This window comes from Talpa occidentalis, unplaced genomic scaffold (assembly GCF_014898055.3).
Source record: "Talpa occidentalis isolate TD23 unplaced genomic scaffold, MPIMG_talOcc4v2.1, whole genome shotgun sequence".
Classification (NCBI taxonomy): Eukaryota; Metazoa; Chordata; class Mammalia; order Eulipotyphla; family Talpidae; genus Talpa; species Talpa occidentalis.
Genome location: NW_026555331.1, coordinates 120,464,864 through 120,488,994, shown reverse-complemented (window position 1 = coordinate 120,488,994; position 24,131 = coordinate 120,464,864). Strand labels below are relative to the sequence as shown.

Genomic DNA, 24,131 nt, shown 5'->3' with positions numbered 1-24,131 from the left:
TCTTCTAAAGACACGGATGTTTTGTTAGAATTTTACTCCACGGTAATCAAGAGATTATTTAAATCTCCTACTAATATGTGTGATGCTATGAGCTACTATATCAAAGCATTCTATATTCATTCTTTTTAAAATTTTTTTATTTATATCTTTTGCATCATTGTGTATTCCCCATAAAATTTCTACCAAACTTGGTTCATCACCTTATTTAAGAGTACATCTCAAAAGATTAGAATAAATAACCACTTATTCCATATAGGGAATACAATTATTTGCCAAAATAATGTTTCTGGGTCTTGTCTTTGCGGGTTACCTAGTACCTATTCACACTTTTGTCTCCTTCCAACTTGAATGGGAGTTTCTATTGTCTGTTTCCCTGAAATTAGTAAACAGCTGAAAGGGCATAATACAATGATCTCCAAAACAAAGGGCACAGTGCCCTTTCCACAGTATTTGGCACTGGAATGTGAAAGTATTTGAAAATGTTCTTTCTGCGTGAAATACAGCTTTCATGTGGTTCGAAGTTCAGACAGGAAACAGATCTTTTTACATGATAGGCATGTAATGATTACAGGTTGAAATATTACAATGCAAAACATGGTGTTACTGTAAATATGCAAAGTCAAGTTCAGAGTGTTCATACCTTCAATCTCTACTAAAAGATGTGGGTGAATTTTATTTTTGAAATCCAGTTCTAAGGTTTTATTACCTACTTCATAAATAATAAAGTAGCTAATTAAGTTTTACTTAGTGAAGCAACTAATTTAATTATTTGCAAGATTACATGTTAACTCCAAAATTTGCCTTAGAATTTATGTATGTTTCATATTAATATGCAGATTAAATATAATCTAATCCCATTATTTTTAGCATGGTGTGTTTTGTAGAGATGCGAATTTATGGAGGGTGGTTATTTTCAACATTTGCAATTGTTATAAGTGAGAGAAAAAGGGTTAAATTTGTAAAACACCTTTTAGTTTCAGAGATTTTAAATTTTTTAAGTATACTGCTTGCTTATCTTTAATACTTACAGGCATACTTTGTATTGGAGGTAGTATATATTCTTTGTAATTATTGATGAAAATTCCATTTGCCCCTATTATATGCCTACATCAGACTGGTTCTCACAATTACTCTGTGAGATTTAGGTCAGTATTATTATCCTCATATTCATAAGGATATCCTCATATCCTCATAAACTGAAACTTCATTAGGTTAAGAATTTGCTTAACAAAACACCATTACCTTCCTTGAAATGTTGATTTGAGATGAATAACAATAACTATTACATCTTTCTTTATCTGAGCAATAAACCACTTTGTGCTACCCAGGTCTCAGACAGGATGTGTTCTGTGTTCCCGCAGGGTTGAATGTAACAACTGTGAGACTGGTGAACAGTGTGGAGCAATTATGCATGGCAATGCTGTCACCTTCTGTGAGCCATATGGTCCAAGAGAACTAGTGAGTATATGCTATTTACGTTAATATTCCAAGTACACTGAGCTTTTTGCCAGTTCAGATGGAAATTTGTAGTAGTATTTATGAGTTCTATTACATATGTCTCAAAATTGGGAGGGGTAGTTTTATTTTATTTTCAAATGTGAAAATAAAGAATTCAGTAATAAAATTGGCAGTATCAATGGATGTCATTAAACATGGTGCATTTCTACAATTAGATGGCTTTTAAAAAATATAAGCATAGGGCCTCCCTGGTGGCGCAGTGGTTGAGCACAGCGCTGTGAAGCTGTCTGCAGCCTCTGCAGCACCAGTTCAATTCCTGGCCGGCCAGAGAGGTACCCACATGGTGTGGCAGACCTCTCCTGTCGTGCCCACTGCTCCCCTCAGCAGTGTTTTCAGTCTGTCTGCCTGTTCTGCTCCCCATTCTGTCTCTGGTGAATCCTCTCACCCTCCTGTGCCTCTGGCCTGAACCCCAGTTCTTGTATAAATAAATAAATCTTTAAAATATATATATAAGCATAACATGTGATATATGATATACATGACCCACGTATTTTATAGCTATATCATATCTAAATAATTCATGATTTTAAAATGTCTTTTATAAAGTTTTACTTTTTAACTTCTAATATTCTCCTGGTAAGCCAAAAATATTTAATGAGCAATTTTATCACATTATTTTAAGACTTTATCTCCTAACCACAAAGGAACCTTATTGAATTTTCTTAAGTGAAAGAACAAACTGAATATATCATTTTTTAAAAAAAAAAATTTGGTTTAATCCAAAGTATATATGAGGAGGTTACTTTCTTTTAATCTAAATGATTAGACTTGCTTGAGAGAGGTAAATTCTTGAAGCATATGTAAAATGCAGCATGAGTATTCTAAACTGAAAGCAGTGAAGGAACAAGCCGTCAGCATGAGGCCAGTCTTTTATTGTTACTCAGAATTCCTTTCTGGAATGAAGACTACATTCATTTCACATTTTTAAAAAGGACAAGAAAGCAATTGTTATCTTATACTTTCTTTGTACCTAGTACTCTTCTTGTTACATCTCATAGGCTTTGCTTTTCTGCTTTTCATTTGGGGCTACAATGTTTCTCCTTTCTTCCTCTCACAGCTTCCTTTTCTTAGGACTTTTAGTAACAGGTTGTATTTTTCACTTCTGCGGCACATATTATGTTTTGAATTCATTAACTATAAAAGTGGTCAAAAGATAGCTTCCATGGTAAAGGGGGAGGGGGGAACTTACCCAAGCAGTTAAAAGAAGATTTAGTTATCAAAATGTGAAAGTCAATTAATTTTTATAACATGATTCTTATTTTATGCTGCTTGAATACCCCTTTCACGGCAATGGATACATTTAATTTATTAAAGATACAAGCTTCAGAACATTGATAAATTGAAGAGTTTTAGTTGAAATTAGAACACAAACAGAATTAATTGGATGCAAATTAAAATAATAGGTGCTCATAATTCAAGTCTCACAAAGTGTTATAATATTCCTATAACAAATGTGACTCTGGTAGTGAAGTTCTTCTGGAAAAAATAGATTTGCTAGTACATTTTAAATAATGTACCATGACTGAATTAATTATCTGTAACCCTTAAAACAAAATTGAATTTTTACTGTAGTTAATTGAGTTCAGAATAAATACCTATTTTAAAATGTTCTCCCAGTAATGTTTCAGGAAATGGTTGGAAATTTCTTTTTTGTTTCTACTTAAAATATGATGAAAAATCATGTCTGTGGAATAAAAATACAAGTATCTAGTTTGTTTCATTCCATGTATGTCTAATCCTGCTTCTTTCACTATATCACAGTTTACTTAGCATTTGATTTTATACACCCATTAGGCTGGTTTTGATTTTATTGTTAATAGAAGGTTTATATATAAGCCTTTCAGCTAAAAATATTCAAAATAATTATCTTCATCTGAGAAAGAAAAAAAACAAATTTAAATTTCCTTTGTATTTCCCTGTATGAAACTGCGTTGTAGATAAAGGGAATAAATGAATAAATATTTAATGATGGGGTTGACATCCATGTTTTATATAATAGAAACTGGTAACTTTAAAGAATTTTTTATTGTATTGGTGTCCCAGGAGCAAAAGTATATTCTGTACCCAAGTTGTGTTTATAGAAGACAGCACTTGAGTGAAAAGTGAGGAATTCAGATGTCAGTTGACATGCTGCTATGTTTACTAAAATACAAATATTTGCATGGTACTTCCAAACTGAATCTAGTCAAAACTGTTGTGCATGAGAACTGATAAACAGTATTAGCCCCCAAACATCACTTTTAAAAAATGCCTTCTTATTTTCATAAATCCAGTGCTTACTGAAGTTATGAAACAAAGAAAGAGTAGACTAACACTTTATCTTTTAAAATACTCAAAGGAGTGTCTTCATTTTGAGTACTTAGTCAAATGGCCATTAAAAGGTTTTTTTATGTATATATTGAAGAACCACTGATTTACATCCTTGTTAGTGTTTTGCAAGTAGGATTTCTCTCAGGTGTGGTCACCATAGCACACCCACCACCCAAGCACCCATAGCACCCATAGCCCTTCACCATAGTCCATTCTGCTCTCCTCACCCAGTTCTTGCCCCTTTGGATGCATCAGTTCTATGGTCAGCTTTCAAGGGTTGGTTTTAAAGTTTGCCTTTGACCCTCAAATAGCCATTTTATTTCAGTAAAGGTAAAAGCCAGTAAGAGGTGGCATCTGCCTGTGCAAGGGCACCCCCATGTTTATGTTCCACTGCTACCATGCTGTATAACCCACCTGTATAACCCAGAGACCTCTCCATATTTTGGGCGGTAACAGCTCACTTTATTCATCTTGCCAATCTAAAATTGAAGTGAAAAGGAATTTATTTACCAGAACCTTTAAGAGAAAATGTGCTCTTTCACAAATCAAAATGAAATTAGTTCATTTACCCTCCATTTTTAAAAAAATTAGTAAATTATTCTCATGTACTTGAAAATGATTTTTAGTTACTATGGTAAGTTTGTGTTAAAACAGTATTAAACCCAATAAAAATTTGCAGAGAACAGTTACAGAGTGAATAGCTTCACCTGTTCATTTAGTGATCATGCTAATTTTTTTATAGTTGGAGTTTATGAGTTTTGAGATTATGTAGGAAAAAATATTGTCATGTTAGACATGCATAGTTGCTAGATTAGTAGTCAAAAGCCCTTTAAGAGACATTTTTCTTTTCAGAAAGCCTAATACAAAAACGTAATAACTTTTTGTAGCTTACAATTTTACTAATAAACTTTAACCCTTAAAGTTTAAGGGTCAAACCTAATAGCTTTCAAAGAAATTTGAGTCAACCATTCTACCAGTCCTTAACTTCCCTGGTGAAGAAAAAAAATATAGAAATCAATGACTAATCAAAATCTAAGGTCACCCTCAGCAGCTTAATTTGAAATTTGGCAGTATTTCAAGCAACTTTATTTGCTAGCAGAGGTCATACCGTGGAATTTGATTACTCATGTGACACAAGCATCATTTATCACACCACCAGGATACATAGCTAAGACTCCCCAATGTATTTAATGCATAGCAGTAACAATAACTATGATGCTTTTAACTTATATAATACCATTGTTTCAAAGAACTTATATTCAAGAGCATTTTGTAATTCACCTGGGAATCCACTCAGTTACATAAAGTCAGAGAGGTAAAGAGCAATCATTCAATTTATTGAAAAATATAAAAATTTCCATATGCTTTTTGGACTGGATCAAATTATCCAAGTGGAAACCTGTGAGGACAAATATTTGAACGTGCTCTAAGAACTGTGAAAAACAAAACCAGATTTCTTTTAAAGGAATCTTGAAAAGAAGCTAGTATGCCAGTTATTTAAAGAAAATTCTATTGGTGCATTTTTCTGTGATGACTCTGGTCAGGGGAAGGCAGTAGGAAACAGAGGTCTGGTATGATGGGTCCATTTCCTAGCAGGTCATCTGTGCTAATCAGAGATTTAACTTAAATAGTGAGAATTTCCCCTGACACCCTGCACTAGTGATTATTGCTTTAGTTAACATCAGTCAAAAGCTGGTCAACCTATTGATATTTATAAAACTTACAAAATGTTTCTTTTTCTGTCTCCTGTGTTACCTTTCTTGCTTCTTCATGAATTTAAGGCCACATACAGTTGACCCTTAAGCAACCAAAGGTTTGGGGTACACTCCTGTATAGTTAAAAATCCCAAAAACTTAATTACTTATAGCCTACTGTTGACTGGAAGCTTACTAATAACATAAACAACTAAAAGCATATTTTGTATGTTATCTGTTTTATATACTGTTTTCTTACACTAAGGCAAGCTAGAGAAAAGAAAATGTTATTAAAAATTATAATAAGGAAGAACATTTATAGCACTCTACTGTATTTATCAGTGCATCATCTGTATATAAAAACATTTGCATATAAGGAGATCTGTACAGTTCAGACCTGTGTGGTTCAAGAGTCAGCTGTATATTTATAGCATACATTCAGTCATCGTTCCAAACTGTGTTGTAGAAATGAGAAGGAAGCCTACATCCAATTTTAGTTTTTTTTTAGTGTGTTTCTTTAATCATAAATTATAATAAATTTAAATAAAAAATATAGACATTAGTAAAATAGTATCCTTGTGATGTGTATTTATAAATTACTGGGTATCTAATAATAGATTTGAAAAGTATACAAAACTGTAGTTCCCACCCATATCCTTCACTATAGCATGTATTTACCATGTCTAAAAGAAGAAAGCTTTATCAAATAATATTGACATCTGCTCGGCCAATTCACTCAGATGGATAGAATTATCAAGCATTTAACTGTAATATTCACATGTCAGATGAATTCTGGCAGAGGAAAAGGCTCACTTAATCCACTAGTTCCAGTGATTCATGAACTGAGTGTCTCTCAACTTCATCACTTAGGAGCTAACAAAGTGTAGAGTTATACCTAAGGATGTTATTATGAATAAAAGGAGCAAAAGTGGCAGCCTGCTGCTTCTGCCACCTAAAAATACAGTTGTACATTTTCTGTTTTGTAGGGTGCAGTCAGAGGCACTCAATAAGAGAGTTGTTGAAAATGAGAACTTTATTTTTCATCTCATTTGAGCCAGTTTGAGTTAAAATCGTTACTCCAAAGAATAATAAATATTTAAACTTATTTAAAATTAAATGTTACCCTTCCTTTTTCAGAAAGGAAAAATTGTATAAACATGTTTCTTCATGAGAGTAAGGGAAAGTAATAGGAATGTCTTGGAAAGATAATTCTAAGTCCATAGTTCAATTACTTTTTTACTATTCATTCATTTGAAGTATATAATTTGAGGGCCTCCCTGGTGGCGCAGGCGGTTGAGCGCCGTGCTGTGAAGCTGTCAGCAGCCTCTGCAGTGCTGGTTCAATCCCTGCCAGCTGCAGAGATGCCCACATGGCGGGACAGACCCCTCCTGTCTCGCCCGCTGCTCCCTTCAGCAGTATATTTCAGTGGATCTGCCAGTTCTGCTCTCTGGTGAATGCTCTCATCCTCCACACCTCTGGCCTGTACCCCGGTTCTTGTATAAAAATAAATAAATCTTTTAAAAAATATAAAGCATATAATTTGAGACTTTTAGTTTGTTCACAAAATTATACATCTGTTACCACTATCAATTTTAGAACATTTTCATCATCCCCCCAAAGAAATTCTGTGCCCTTTAACTGTTCTAATTGTTTGCATCTCAAAATAATCCTATTCTCTTTGTTTTCTCTTAGTTTATCTTCCAAGTTTTCTTTGTTAGCCTTTTTATGACTTTCTCTCTGTGACCCAGATTTGTTGATGAGGTGGGAGGTAGTGGGATAAGATAAGGAGGCTGTGTTAAGTGTCCTCATGAGATTACCTGGTAGATTACACTAACACAGTTTTTAATAGGACATTGAGAAAATGTACATGAGCAACTCAGTCAGGATCTCACAGGTTTGTTCCCCACAGGGAAACATGAAATACATTTGTGTTCAAATATATATGTTTAAGCTAACCATAGTTAATGGCTCCTTTCTTTCATCTTCTTTTCACTCTCCCCACCCCCAACCCCCCCAATAATTTTTGTCTCTCTTTTTCTTCTTCTTCCTGCCTTGTCTTATTTTGGTATATTCCTTTTTTCTAGATTACAACAGGCCTTAATACAACAACAGCTTCTGTTCTCCAATTTTCCATTGGTAAGTGTTTTTAGCTTTCTAGAGATTTAACTTGGAAGTGTTTGCCTTAATTGTAGTGTGTGATCAGGATTATAGTGCCAAATGCTTTTATATTTAGAGAAAAATAAGTTTTAATTTTGCAGTAAATAATGTAAAACATTTTTAAAGTGATACAAAAAATGTAATGCTTCCTTCTGTTCTACTCTTCAGAAGTATTTCAGAATGACACAGATAAGCCAAATATCTCAAAGTGGTTTACTTATGGATTTTGAACGCATTGGTTTATTTTCTTAAAGCAGAATTACATTTTTAATTGTTTTTTGCTCAGATTAAGATTGAAATCTTTTAAATTTCCTGGGTTTTTACTAACTGGTAAAGAAAGAGATCATTATTAGTATCTAAGAAGCCAATTAGGGCTTCATGTTGACATAAATAATCTATGATAAATTCAGATATGGATAATGAAAAAGTGACCATCTCTGGCAATATTCCTTTTAAGTGTTTTTGTATTAAAGCTGAAAATTCCATAATATAGACAGTTGATTAATACATAATTTCTGTTGTCTGTATATATACTGTATTCTTACAATAAAGTAGAGAGAATCATAAATCAAGTATTTAGACTTTTGATCGATTGTTTATAGTTTTATTATATTTTTATTTTCATTTCAGAGATATAAATTAATAAATAACAAGTACACCTTTTAAAGATTTTTTTTGAGGTGACATTGGTTTATTACACTATTTATGAATTAGGGGTACAGGTTCACACCTCTTCATATGAATGTTACCACACCACACCTACCACCAAAACACTCAAAGTCTTCCGTCATAGTCTATTGTACTTGCTCCCCCACTCAACTCTCCTGCTTTTCACTTCTCTGGTAGCCTCAGTTTTGCAGTCAGGTTTCTTCTAGTGTTTGTTTTGATTTAGTTTTGTCTGTCTCTTTGTTGTGCTTCTTTATATTCTACTTAAGAGTGAAACCATCCAATGTTTGTCTTCTTTCTGACTTATTTTGTTCTGTATAATCCCCTCTTGTTCCACCCATATTATCACAAATGACAAGGTTTCATCTTTTTGTAGCTGAGCAGTATTCCATTGTGCATGCTTATCACTTTTGCTTAATCCACTCATCTGTTGTTGGGCACATATGTTGTTCCCATAACGGGGCTATATACTTTTCCAAAGGGAATGTATAGGGTAAAGAAAGACATTACCTTCTAGGTCAGTTCTAGCTTTATTAATCTTAGTCCCGTAATTTGGAATCCTCCTCCTAGCCTCTCCCATGTCATGATGATGGTTGGTACATCACCTGCCAATCTCCACCATCTTCATCGGCACATTTTTGGACACCCCACCATTATAAAAGGATTGTTTTCCTCGGTATCCTGCTAGTCATAATTGCCAATTGGTTTTCTTATTGCCAGGAATCCACTGTGGTTGATTGTGTGTAAGAACAATTTTCTTCAAGTCACATAGTTGTCACTTTTTAGTCAATGTGCCTCCTTTTAGCTTCTGCTGATATTAGCTGAAGCTGCCTGATTACAACTGGGTTATATTCTTTGCACATTGATAGCATAAGCTACAGTTGTAAATGACCTCTCAGAAGTCCATATGTGCTTATAAGTCTTATTTAGCAAAACCAGAATAATAACTTTTATTTTTTTTACAGTGGGTTTTTTTTAAAGAGGCATGTATTATTTATTTGTTTGTTTGTTTGTTTGTTTGCTTATACATGCGCTGGGTACAGTCAGAAGCGCGGGAGGGTGAGAGAATTCACCAGAGCCAGAGCAGGGAGCAGAACAGGCAGAAGGACCGAAGTACACTGCTGAGGGGAACAGCAGGGCGGCAGGAGAGGTCCGCGCGCCATGTGGGACCCTCCTCCGGTGGCCACGGAGCAGCTGGGGATTGAACCGGCGCCACAGAGGCCAGGGGCAGCCCCGCAACCCAGCGCTCAACCGTTGCGCCACCAGGGAGGCCTGTATAATAACTTTTAATAAGAGGATTTTTTTTTTGATCTACTAACAGATGTATCCTAATTTTTCTGTAATCATTTTCTATACAGACCATGTAATCGTTTTATAATCAGGAAAAAAATTCCGTTTATATTTTGAAAGGTGTGTTAGAAAAACAAAATTATAAAATGCTATTATGACAGGCAAGTAACTTAGAGTTTCTTAGCCAGGACAAATGTGTTTATGTTTATTCTCCTATTAATACAAAAAATAAGCTGAATAATTATTTATCCGTATTCTGAGCATTCTTACTTTTTGATGGAGCAATGACTATTAATCTCAGATAGTATCTTTAAGCAATTATGAACAATACAAGAGAATCCACTTTACAATATGTGCCTCATACTTCTACTAGTACTTGAAATTTTTCTATGGAGAAGAACCCAGCACCAATTAAATTATTTTTCTTTAAGGAAAAAAGAATATTTTTGTAAAAAGTGAAGAGCGTACTGTGGATCTAGCATAGGTTCTTTATTTTCTCACATTTCAATAGCAACCACAGTGAACAACAGAGCTGATGAAAAGGGTCTGGAAATAAGAATTAACCAAATAATGAAGGATTTGTACCTGAAACCCAAAACTGAGGACAAACAACATGCCCCAGGTCTTGGGACTACATACCCTCAGTTGGTAGACTTCAACCCATCATGCCAGAGTTGTTTGTGTTAAAGCATGGATTTGAAGCCTGGGTAAGAAGACTGAAAGAATAACAAACTCAGGGAGTTGGAAAGAGATGATAGATAGAGAGATGGATGGATGGATGGATATAGCTCATTTATAACTAGTAAATATAATTCAAAATCTTTTTTTTTAAATAATAAATTTTATTTTTATATTCCCCATACAATTGCAGCCCCCCCATTCTGACCCCAATCCCTCCCCTCCCGCCCCCGCCCCCCTAAAAGTGTCTCTGGTTCATAGTTTTTGTTGATTTAATTCAAAATCTTTTTTAGTGGCAATTTCAGAATCAAAAGTACAAGCCTAGTACGTCCTTGTTTGGGAATGGAACAAAATATTTAGTAAAAAAATTGTAATTTATTACTTAGAGATTGGGGAACTTGCTTACTACATTTTGAGAATAAAAATTCTTAGGAACTAAGAAGGATTAGGGTGGTTGAGAAAAAAATGTAGTGACAAACCATTAACTATATAGTATATAGTGTTGTGTGGTAAATATAGTGTAGTTGTCAGAATTTTCCAGAAATGGTTTATCTCATTAGGAGTACTTGGAGTAGCCTCATTCTGTTTGTATGGATGGCGTGAAGGCTAGACTGGATGATTTACACAGATTTCAGAGATGTCATAATCACGTATCTTCATCCTGAATTATAAAGCCCCCTGATAATCAAAAATCAAAGTAGCAGTGAAGTAGCCATTGCATTTGCATTAGTTCAAAAATTATAGTGAGTATGTTATTTTAAAAAAGCATTGCACACACTTCAGATCTATGTTGGTCATTTAGAATTAATGTTACTCCTTAGGAAGTCCTTTAGCATATTAAATTGCCATTGTATAATATGATGATCCAGATGATCTAAGACCCAAAACTCAGAACAAGCGCAATGCCCTAGGAATATAGGTGACTTTCTAGGGGATTCTATCATTATTTATGGTGAATTATGCTAATAATTATGCACATATAAATACAATTGGATCAATTCTTGCCATGATATTTTTTATTTTACTCTTACAAACATTTTCAATTACATGAAAAATTTCAAACCAAGAGAATCTCAAGCACCTTAGAGATGTATGTGTGTATATATACATAAACATAGGATATCTTAACCAAATGAATTTTAAAGTTAAAACATTCTAGAAATACAGCTCTGCAAGCTGAAATTTACCAGGTTATCAACACCTAAATAATCTTGAAGAGTGTCCTAAAATATTCTTTTTTTTTTTTTAAGGAAATTCTATTCTTTTTTTTTTTTTTTTTTAAGATTTATTTATTTATTTATACAAGCACTGGGTACAGTCAGAGGCGTGGGAGGGTGAGAGAATTCACCAGAGCCAGAGCAGGGAGCAGAGCAGGCAGAAGGACCGAAGTACACTGCTGAGGGGAGCAGCGGGTGGCAGGAGAGGTCTGCGTGCCATGTGGGACCCTCCTCCGGTGGCCGGGGAGCAGCCGGGGATCAAACCGTCGCTGCAGAGGCTGCGGGCAGCTTCGCAACCCAGCGCTCAACCGCTGCGCCACCGGGGAGGCCCCTAAAATATTCTTAGAAGAACTTTTCATTCTTCTATTCCAGTATAAGATCTATTTCTGTGCTAAGGCATCGATCTACTACAGTCTTCACTTGATACATTAGAGTCAACTGATGAAATTTATGGTTGTAACCTCAGCAGCATTTCCCTATTTTCTTCAGATTGCCTTGGGGATAGGGAAAAAAATATTGAGATGATACCCTTGCAAACTATTATCTTACAGATGCCACTAAACTCTTTTTTTCCCCAGGAAGGGTCCTGGGTCCAAAGGAAGTGCTTTGTGTCTGTCATTCACTTAACAAGATTTTAATGAATAGTCCCTGTGTACCCAGCATTTTCCTGAGCTAACTTTAACTATGGGGAAAAAAAGTGAGAAAACAAACATTTTTCAGCATGTTGGGAGTGTAAGAGGAGACTATACCTATAGACAGCAAAACCTCTAGAGAACTGCCACATTATTACTGACAGAGATGATCCGTTACCCTGATGTCAGGGCCCAATGAGATTTCACAGGGTAGAGAATTCAGGAGGGCTTCATTTTTTTTAAGTACCTTTTTTTAATTGAGATTCCACTTGTTTACAAAATTTATAAGTTTCAGGTTTCTCACTTCAACAAATGTATATATCATATCACACCCACCACCAAATGTCCTATTACCAGCCACCCCCAAGCCTCAGAGAGGCCTCTTAAAGAGGGGAATCCCTGGAAATCAACAATGTGAATGTGTAAGGGCAGGAAGGGCCACTGAGCAGGTTTTCTGATCCAGCAGACCAGGTAAAGGAGGAGTCCTGGAGCCCTCAGTGGCTTTTGCATGCTTTTATTGGGATTACCAGGTACACAGCAGGCAGGGGCGCTGGGGGGCCAGGAGGCTGGCAGGCCTCCCAGCCCCCAGCAAGTCTTCACTCTATCTGGGCTCTCTGGCCTTCTCTCTTGTTCTCTCCGCTGCTTCTCTCTCTCGGTTCTGCTTCTCTGCTTCTCTGCTTCTTTCTCGGTTTCTCCGTGATGCCGCCCTTAAAAACCCAGTCTTAGCCCAGGTGAATCCCATCTACAAATGCCCACACCCTATTTCAGGTGCTCGCCATCAGGCATGCATTCAGGACCGCAGATCTGTCATCTATCCTAATGGCGGGAGGGCAGAAAAGCCTGATACTTTTTACCTTACCCTACAGAGTGAGTGGAAGATCACAGGTTTTTCTAGTGTCTGAGCAGAAAGAGTGACACAAGGTGTAGATGGGAATAAAACCTGCCCTCCGAAAGCAGCAGTTCTGGTCAGGGTGGCTATGAGCAATGTCAGATAAAATTGTGTCCATCTGAAAAGTTCATCTATGACAGTTGGTTTTTTTTTTAACTTATTTAACAGGAAATGGGGGTTAGCAAATGGTCTCTTTCTCTCTTGAGCAATGAAGGAAGATAATGAAATTAATTCTTAAGAAAGATTATTTGGACAGTTGTGTTAGGAGTGGACTTGTTCTTTCTTCCATACAAATCTGTTCTTTCTTCCATACAAATCTTCCATACAAATTAACTCAATAAGAATTAGCAGTATGCTTGTTCAATTTAGTCGAGCTCTTTCTTCAGATTAAAAGAATTCATCAAATGGGTATTAAAGTAAAACATTTAAAAACATACACCATGAAGAACAAATTGTTTGGAGAGTACATCTCTCTTGTCCATCATGGTATACTCATACCCTAAACCAGAAAGATAAAATAAGTAAACACTCAAAAAATATTTTTTGCCTGAGTGACAGTAACTATTACAGACATATCTGTAATAGTAGTAACCATGTGCTAACTTGGTATGGTGCAGACATTTCATGCCAAGAGAGGATTTAGGGGTGGTAGGCTTAGGATCTCAATCAATGGAAAAGATACCAGAAGGAAAGAGAATCACAAAGCTCTGTTTACAATGAAGGCATTAGATAAAAAATTACATCCATCTATTTATCAGTATGTTATTGATAAACTAGGTAGAATCTATATTTGTTTATAATTTATAGAATTAGTACCTTTATTTTTTGGCTTTACTTATGGATATCCATAAGATTTGGCCAATCATGTGCATGCTTTTATTCTTTGCTGCTCTTTGGTTTGCTTGTTTTTAATTGTCTCAAGGCATAAGAAAGTCATTAAATCATAAATGTTTTATATTTACAGGTTAAGATATGAAATGCCCTTAGGCCTAAATTGTTCTTTTGTGTATAATATGTGCGGCAGAGTCTCTGAAATAAATGATAGATATTCATTTTGCATGAATGTATTTTGAAAAATAAAAACTAGAATATTACAAAAGTTAGAGATACTCTTATTCCTTAATTGGAACAGTGCTTTGTTATAGAAAAGAGCTCTGACATTTTTTCTCAAGTAGATATAAGGAGTAAAAGGTCACATATAAGAGGCATTATATTGCATTTAGCATAAGGGAAGCAGTTTTTCCCTTAAATATTTTAACTACTCAGAATTTGATTCAATAGGCAAACTCAGAATAGCTAACTCAGAGGATGAAGAAATTGAGCCTTTCATATTTTCATATAAATTATTGCTATTTTCCCTGTGAACTTAGTGAGATATATTTCTAATGAATTCTCATTTTTCCCAAGAGTCATTCTCCTTGGTAAGTGGGTAAGACCTCGGGATTTTATTATGAAATAATGAAAATCTCTTCTGAAGACATGAAAATCTCTAAATATGAGACTCAGAAAGTCTCTGGTGACTTGAGTGCAAAACAAATATAAATAAAAAATAGAAACTTACAAATTTAGTTTTATATGTATGCTTTATAAGATTAAATTCATGTTTTATTTGAATAAGATTCTTGGATATAAAATGTATTAAAGTGTATTTGTTTATTTCTTGATTTTTAGACCTTCAACAATCTATATTAACACAAAGCTGAAATATTTTTATGTTGAACACATTCATGTTCTGTAAATGTACTAGGTTTGGAACTGATTTAATTCAACTTATCCTTATTCTTCACCCTGGAGTTTGCCTATCCCTTTTTAGGGGATGTATATTTTTAAAGACCAATAAAAATGAACTTTATGTATATTTTAAATCCACCTTATCTATGTTCTTAAGTTATATTGTAAGTAATGAAAGAAGATATTCTGAAATACTTCAAAATTCTACTAAACATTGATTCTGGCAGAGATGTTGAGATAATTGTGTTTTGATTTATTAAAACTGATAACTGATAACTAAATAAGGAATTATCCTTATGTGAAATAAAATATTGTTTGACAGTAGATACTATGTCAGTAATTCATTTATAAATATGGTTTACTAATATTTGTTGAGGGCTGTTCTTATAGAAGGGGTATAGGAGGGAACTACAGGAGGAGAAGACATTGGTCATTGACATAGACTTTATGGTGGATCTTTCCTTCATAAAAGCTCATCCCATTGTCCCAACCCAGTTTCTCTGAGTCCTCTCTTCCTTTGGATTTCCTTTATGAAACCTGCTTCACTCTTCTTTGATTTATACACTGACCATTTCTGCACTTCCACTTTCACTCTTCATGGCTTAGGCATTTCCTTGAGGGTTAAATAGTGTACAAACAAACTTCCCTCTTTGTGTATAGGGCAAGATTTTGCTCATAACCGGAACTGGATAAATATGAACCAAATTGGATTAAATTCATAGGTTAGGAAAGGTGATGTTCTTCATTGGGGATTAGTACTATACTCATTCCTGATTACCAAGGCAAGGGAGTATGCTAAATGAAAGCCATGGGCAATATTAGAACTTGACCTGAGCCATCAGTTTTCCCTTTCTTATCAATCAAATTGTCTTGATCAAGGATTCTTCTATCAGAGAGATCTTTTAGGATGTGTACTATGTATAACGTGATGTGCCTACAACCACTGTGGGGAAAGCAAAATCTAAGATACTGCCAAGCCTATAAAGAGTTTATTATCAAATTGGTGTGTGTGTTAGAGTGGAAGTAGTTTGCATGTGAGAAGAAACCAAGGGAGACTAATTCAGAGGTTCAGACCACTGAGAATGAGAGTATAACCTCTTGGCAAGTCTAAGAAACAGGGAGGTCTAGAGGCAGGACTTTATCCTTTGGAAGGAACACTGACAAAGCAGGTATGGTACCACTAGATGGTACCATAATGCAGATTAGAAGGACAGCAGTCTGCAGAAGACAAGGCAGTAGCCAGTCTAAGACCTTGAGACCAAGAGCAAAGCCAGAATAGCAACAAGGGTTGTAATGCTAAAGCTCCAGATTGCTGGGGGTGAGAAGGAGTGGCACTTAACACCTGCTGCCCAATGTGGGGATTAGTCCTCCCTGAAAATGGGCCAGGCAGCAGCACTTGGTCTAGGTTATGGCCTTGCCCCAGGGGAAAGCAGGTTTGCTTGACAGGGAACCTGGCCAGCTCTGCGCATTTGCACTTTTCTTTCTTGTCTTTCTGCCAATGTAGGCTCTGATGCTAGATCTAAGCTGTGGGCTTAGGAAGAAATCTGCAAAAGGTGGGCACCTGATAGTGGTTGGAAATGGCATGGCATTCCATAAATTGGGAGAGGATTGGTCCATTTCTCCCTTATGATAGGAGTGGTAATCTAAAGGAAGAAATGCAAATAGTTTGGAAGTGAGGGAATGGGAATAGAATTGAAAGGGAGAAAGGTGCAAAAGGGGAGGAGAACAGCTGTTCATTTCATATCCTGTGGTCATTGCCCATCTGTCTAAACCGAAAGGAGTCACCTAATGATGTTTGGAAATTTCAGCAAAGGAAGTGACTAAGAGACAAAATATTAAGTACAATAAATCACATGATGTCACATTTATACAGAAAGAAAGGGTTACAGATCCAATAGTCTGTTCATTAATAGTCAAAACAGAAATTATTACTAGTAACCACTTTTTAAAATAAATAAGAAACAGAAAGTGACAGAGTTGCTTTAAAACCCAGCTCTTTTTCTAAATGTTATGAAAGAGGACTTTCATGATTAAAGGAAACATGCTTTTAGTGTAAGTACAGAATTTTTTTAGGTGTTTTTATTGTTCTATATTACTTGATCTCTCTTAATCCTTAGTATCAATTTTTAGCAGCTGCTTAAATTGGACATTTCTCTTTTGTTTTAATGGTCCTTCTTACAACACTGTCCTTGAAATATGTTTCTTCTGTTGAAAATATGCTAAATTTCCCCCAAGGTATTTTTTGATGGTCAAAACAGTATAGACGTAAAACCTAGATTTTCATATTCAAATAATTTCTTACTTGATCTTTTGAGATCACTGAATATTTTGGGCATGTTGATTTCTTTAAACTGACAATTTCTATTAATAAAATGATGATTTATCTCAACTTCTGTCATTGTATTATACAAAATTGAATTTATTTGCTCTTGTCAGTTCCAAGAGTAATTCGAGGATTTCCTCTCATGTGGAATGGAACTGTTCTTAATTAAAGTAGTATCTGTGGGCTCCTTTCAGTCACAATTCCCATCCCTGTCATTTGGGACTGAGAAACCTCAGAATGCTTCCCGCCTGGGTTGCCACAGCACATTACCCGATATAGCAACCACTTTTTCCCTTCCCTGCCTCTTACTCATGAATCAAACTGCTACCCCTTTGGCAACAGACACTGAACTTCAACAAAGCATGAGCTCTCTGTATTTTATGAGAGACAGGAGCGGCCCTGCTTCACAACATATGCAGGCAATGTCAGAGGTGGGGACGTTGGCTGAGAAAATGCCTGAGAAGCTGGGGGTCTACTGGCTCAGCCACAAACAGCAGTCCCTTTCTCATGGATTTATTCTCATCTTTCCAGGTAGAGTCCCCCCTCCTTTCCCTTGAATTCTACATCCCTATACTATACTACAGTCTACATTCCTATACTATAGGAATTCTATATTCCTATACTATACTGTGTATAACTAATATGCACAAAGGTAATACCTAACAAAACCAGTTTGATTTGAAGTATATCAGACAACAACCTAGCTCACTATTAAAGAACAAACTTGATTGTATTTTTACAAAATTTACAAATTAATGGAACAACTGTATATAGATATGCCACAGTACAAAAGACTATATACAGATACATAAAATCTTATAAAGTGTAGGGTTTTGTACTAGGAGAGAAATAAAACAAATGTAAAATCTAAGAAGCAGTATTATATATTAAACCCGTTCTCCTGAAAATTACAGCATTATATGCTAAAACTTGAGGTCATAATTTAGATGCTGTTAATCAGGTATTACTTCCAGACTTGTCATATTATCAACATGTTGCTCTATGTAGGTTATATTGATGCCATGGATCAAGAAAATTAATGCCCTTAGAATTGTTATGGCTGACTCAGTAATGAAAGAAATAAAAATCGAAGTGTAATATTCCTGTCTTTATTGTTGTTGTTCCTAGAAATAAGCATACCTGGCTGCCTCCATAAAATATTTGAACAGAAGTTTGTAATACTGTCAAAATATTGATCATCTACATAATGCTGGTTCATGACTTATTTTATTTTTTTATAAAGAATTATTTATTTATGCATAGAAGAACTGGGATGTAGGCCAGAGGTGGGTAGGGTGAGAGGATTCATCAGAGACAGAGTGGGGAGCAGAACATGCAGATCTACTGAAATACACTGCTGAGGGGAGCAGCAGGCAAGACAGGAGAGGTCTGCTGCGCCATATGTGGGTTAGCTCCCTGGCAGGGAATCATACTCAGGCTGCATCGGTGATAGCGTGATAGCACTGAGACTTAACCCCAGAGGCTCCATCATAACTTATTTTAAAGAATGGCAAATCAATAAATAAGCTTTACTGTATTTCTTGATGTTTTGGGGTATTTTCTCCCTACTGAGTAGTGCTGTCCTCAAATATCTGTCTGAAAAAGAATAGATAGTTGCCAAAACTGCCTATTATACCACCTGTTAGATTGCTGATCACATATTTTCACAATATAGAATGAGTCAAGTCCCTCTCTTGAATGTCCTACCTACAGTAGTAGCATGTAATATCCCCTGGAAGTGTAGCTTTTTAAAAGCTTCTCTAAAAGTTCCCCATGCACTTAGCCGCGGGGCCGCGGGAAGATGGTGCAGGAGCCCGGCGCCATGGAGGACAGGCAGCTCTCCGACTCAGACTTGGAGATGGCAGTGGCACCCAGCACAGGCCGCTGCGGTGCCGAAAGCACTAGGTGGGGACTGCACAGTGAGGCCCTTCCAAGGTACTGCAGCAGCATGTGTGCCGTGCCGGCATCACATTATCGGACTGTTAAAAGTGTTGATTCAAGTGAAGAGAGTTTTTCTGATTCAGATGATGATAGTTCCCTTTGGAAACAAAAGCGGCAAAAATGTTTCCACCCTCCTCCCAAACCAGAGCCTTTTCAGTTTGACCAAAGCATCCAGAAACTACCTGTTGCTGGAGGAAAAAAAATTAACAACATATGGGGTGCTGTGCTGCAGGAACAGAGTCAAGATGCAGTAGCCACAGAACTTGGAATCTTGGGAATGGAGGGCAGTATTGATAAAAGTAGACAATCTGAGACCTACAATTATTTGCTTGCTAAGAAACTTAAGAGAGAATCTGAAGAACATTCAAAAGAATCAGACAAGGAGCTAGATGATTATATGCATGGTGGCAAAAAACCAGGATCAAAGAAAGAAGAAAATGGGCAAAGTCACCTCAAATGGAAACGACCTGTCAAAGACAGACTAGGAAACAGACTAGAAATGAATTATAAAGGTAGGTTTGAGATAACAGAGGACGATTCTTAAGAGAAAGTAGCTGATGAAATTTCTTACAGGTTACAGGAACCAAAGAAAGATCTGATAGCCCGAGTAGTGGGGATAATTGGGAACAAAAAGGCAATTGAACTTCTGATGGAAACTGCTGAAGTTGAACAAAATGGTGGCCTTTTAATAATGAATGGTAGTCGAAGAAGAACACCAGGTGGAGTTTTTCTGAATCTCCTGAAAAACACTCCTAGTATCAGCGAGGAACAAATTAAAGACATTTTTTACATTGAAAATCAAAAAGAATATGAAAATAAAAAAGCTGCTAGGAAGAGGAGAATACAAGTACTGGGGAAAAAGATGAAGCAAGCTATTAAAAGTCTAAATTTTCAAGAAGATGATGATACATCATGAGAAACTTATGCAAGTGACACAAATGAGGCCCTGGCCTCTCTTGATGAATCACAGGAAGGACATGGAGAAACAAAGTTAGATGCAGAGGAAGCCATTGAAGTTGATCATTCTCACAACTTGGACATCTTCTAGTCATTTTGAGGAACAAGCCTTTCTAGAATAAAATTGTAATAAACCATTTCTACTGAGATTTTTTTGTTGTACTTTGCACTGTTAAATGTGAAAATCTGGAGAGAAATCTATTCTTGTTTTAAATAAAAATGAGTATAATGGGAAGTGAATGTGATTGATAGAAACATTAAAAAATTTTCTCATGTCTGGCAAAATGCTTAAAATATATATGCAGAGGATTTCAGTTTTTAGTCTATTGCATGTGCTAGTGATTACTAGTTGATAATCAGTTGCATGTGCTAGTGATTACTAGTTGATAATCAGTTTTGTCTACGTCATTATAACATAGTATTCAAAAGTTTTTCTGATTTATCTGCTGTGAATTATGATTGGTTTTAAAACATTCCATTAAAGGATACAAATGAGACATTGTTATATTATTATGAATGCATTCACATTTAGGTTTTTCTATGTTAAGAACTTTTAGACAATTTTAAGGATACAAACTGAAAGTAGGTGTATACTGATGGCTTGTACCACTGTCCAGAAGTAAATCAATATCAGATGCTTTTCAAAGAAATATTGGTTCTTCTCCTTTGTGTTTGACTTCTTATTAATTAACTTCGCCATATATGAAATTCTGAAAGTTATATATAGCTGTGTAATTACCATGGACATTTTAAATACTCTCAGTGGTAACCTAAGAATGTTTTACCTTATGTTAAGGACATTAGGGTATTAAAAATGTCATATCTACTTGAAGTTTGAAATTATTCATTTATCAAAGGAAGTAAAGGTAACTAAGATGTTCCAAAAGTTGACCATAGTTTGCAAAAATAAGTAAAAATGTGTAGAAAGCAATAAAACTATTCTTTGCAGACAATGTACTTAAAGTCCTTGGTAATTCCTGAAATACATAGTCACTAAAGTTGGATGTAAGGATCTAAGTGTGAAAAGAGGAAAATGAAAATGGTCATTGGTTGGTTGGTGTTTTGTTGTTTTTTTTTTCCATAAAAAAATATAAAAATAAAATTAGATATGTGGCAATCCTTAAAAAATAAAAATAAAAAAAAATAAAAGTTCCCCATTCATCTTTCTCTCTCTCCATTCACTCCAACCTTGAGTTAATGGTCCTCTTTTTATCTGCTTTGAAAAGATGAAAGGATGTGTTGATCCTAAGATTTGCACCAGTCATAGCAGAGCGTTCTAAGATGTCAGATTATATCCATTTTATAACATAATGATCTGTCTCTATCAAATGCTGTTGTTTACATGTGGCGCGTGGAACCATGTTTGTCTTTGAGTAATGGCAGCAGCAGGACTTGTGATGCAAGAATCCTCAGCAGGACTTGTTTGTCTTTGAGTAGTGGCAGCAGCAGCACTTGTGATGCAAGAATCCTCAGCAGGGCTCTGTCCAGACACTGCTCGAGCCTTCAGTATTTATGGGCCCTGCTCTGCTACCTTGAGGCATGATTTCTGGCAGTGCTTTTCCCCATCTATAAATTCTAAGAGATCAGTTCTCTCCTCCTTCCATGGCCCTGTGCTACATTTAAAAAGGCAGCTTGTTTTTCAAGCAGAGCTTTGAGGACAGAAGCTGCTCCAGGCAACCACTACCAAGCCCCCAAGAGGACAGTAGCTCCTTCTATTGTTTCTGCTCTGATTTACTTTGAAAAGTCCTGGGCTTTGTGGATAAGGGCATAACCAAATAAAAATAAAACTACCCAGGCCTTGAGAGACTAAAACCAATTGATTTATCCTTCTACTATAAAAGTAAAAAGAAATAGAGAGGGCTACTGGAGATACAACTCACAATACCTAATCTGTAATTTCTTATCACAGAAAACTTGGAAAAACCACAAGTTCATTTTTTTTTTAAGTTTATGTGATGGCAAGGCCTGATATGACCTGAGTTCATTTGGTACTAATGTCTGACTTGAAATCATTTAAGACTAGATATAATCTTTATCTATACTGCCTATATAATCTTCATGGATTTTTGCTATAGAAATATTGATATATTGATTATAGAGGTTTGGGCTAGACTTTGCTGGGGATGTTGGGTAATACATGATACATGTACTATATTACCTTTATGAAATCAGTATGTTATTTAAATGCATCAGTAGCTAATTTAGATTTTGAAATTTGTCTAACCTCAGTATATTATAGATTGTATGGCTATTATTCTTAGAGAAAGAGTAACCCTTGAATTCTTACTAGAAGAATTGACTAATATTTCTATTTTTAAGTGACCTTGATTTTATACCAAATCATTTTATTCTTTGAGTTGTTTATTTTTATGGCAGCTACCCAAGAGGGATGGGAAGAAAGGAAGAAGTTTATGAATTTTGAAACTTCCTGGCTTTTGAGGTAGTATTTATAACTCCCTGCATACATGTACATTATGGTTAGCAGGCTCTTGCACAGTGAAGAGGTTTTCAGTGTGCTTACCCTGGGCCTCACTGATTCGCACATACTTGCTACTTGCTCAGGTGTTTGTGTGTTCTTGACATTATATGCTCTAACAGCTCTTCTTCCAGCCAGCACACACAGAAGCACTTCAGTTAGCAAGTCCCAGGAGACTCAGTTTCACTCTGGCTTTTGTTGAGCCCTTTGTGGCTCATGAGTGTCCACATAGGTTTCATTTAGTTTCATCTCCATCACAGTCCAAAAATGAATGACATGCTTTTTATGTAAACAATTACTTGAATGTCTTTCATCAATTCTAACCCAGTGATAATATTAAGTATATTTTAATTAAGCCAATTCTCCTTTAACTTATAGAGAAGAAAAGTTATTTCAAAAATCATCACATCTCATTCTCTTTTTATTGTTGTTCTGCATTAAAATACGTGAATCACTTGAATGTGCCATGCTAAGCAAAGTGGAAATGAACTATGCAATTGAGACTCCTATGATCTGGACCTGTGATATAAGGCATTTGTGAACTACAGGAACATGTGCAGAGCACACTCTGGACATGGAAAGGTTCAGGTTTTGTGGATCCACATTTGAGGCTTATCTAATTTGGGTGAGGGCTATATGCTCTCAAAGGGGGAAAAAGTGCAATACTGCACATTCAAAATTAGATACAAATGCAAATATTTATTTAGAATGAGAAAAGAAATCATAACAAATTACAAATTTTTCAAAGCCAACAATATCACAAATATTACAAATCCTGAATTATAACCTTGTATCTTTGCTAACTTCCTGAAATGTCCTCTAATAGCTTTGTCTTTTTTTGTTTGTTTGTTTGTTTACAAATTTCGGCTGCTTTTTGTCCCCTTCACACATTCTGTTGCTCCTTCTTTCTACACCCATGCCAGCTGATGTTCATGACCTGGCTCAGCCTGACAGTCCCTACCTCACTGTCAAGCATACAGGCAGAGTATCTGCAACTTCCCTTTCTTACTGAAAATGAAGAGAACTAAGTCTAATTTAAGAAATATCATCTATGTTCCTCTTTTAACAGGTTCAGAAGGCTGAAACAGAACTGTCAGATGTGTCCAATTTAGAAAGGACCTCATTTTCCTGGCTAAATGGATTGTTTATCACAGAAATACACTTTTCATTTTAATTAGTTCCTGTTTACCTCATGTTAGAGGATTCTTATTTATCAATGAACATGGTACTTTGCTTCCTTGGTTATTAGATTTATAAACTTAAAAACAAATTCCCTTCCGAATACTTTTTATATTCTGAAGCAAACCAAACTTATGATTATAGAATAATTCTTCTCTATCTGAGTCTTTTCTTGAACTGACTGACTCCTATTTTAATTTTTTTTTTCCAGGGCCAAAAGTCAGCTTTATTAGAGAAAACAGTCACAAACCACACAGTGACATCAAGCTTCAACATTGTTAGCCAAATCTTGGTGTTTCTCACTCTTAAATCTTAATACAAAACTTAAGTTAAAAAAAATAGTTGAAGGGGGCCTCCCAGGTGGCACAGCGGGTTGAACACCACACTGTGCGCTGTGATGCTGTCCGCAGCCTCTGCAGCGCGGGTTTGATTCCCAGCCGGCCAGGGAGAAACCCACATAGCGTAGCAGACCT

At 35.8% G+C, this 24,131-nt stretch overlaps 1 protein-coding gene and 1 pseudogene across 1 annotated transcript in view; both read left to right on the top strand.

Annotated features, from left to right (window-relative positions):
• RELN (reelin) overlaps positions 1–24,131 on the top strand; it is a 436,933-nt gene that overhangs the window by 200,026 nt on the left and 212,776 nt on the right. Inside the window, exons 7-8 of the mRNA XM_037511284.2 lie at positions 1,362–1,458; positions 7,607–7,658. Of these exons, the coding sequence (XP_037367181.1) occupies positions 1,362–1,458; positions 7,607–7,658 (149 nt within the window). The remainder of the gene's footprint in view (positions 1–1,361; positions 1,459–7,606; positions 7,659–24,131) is intronic.
• Positions 18,907–20,098, top strand: LOC119245043 (phosphorylated adapter RNA export protein-like; annotated as a pseudogene).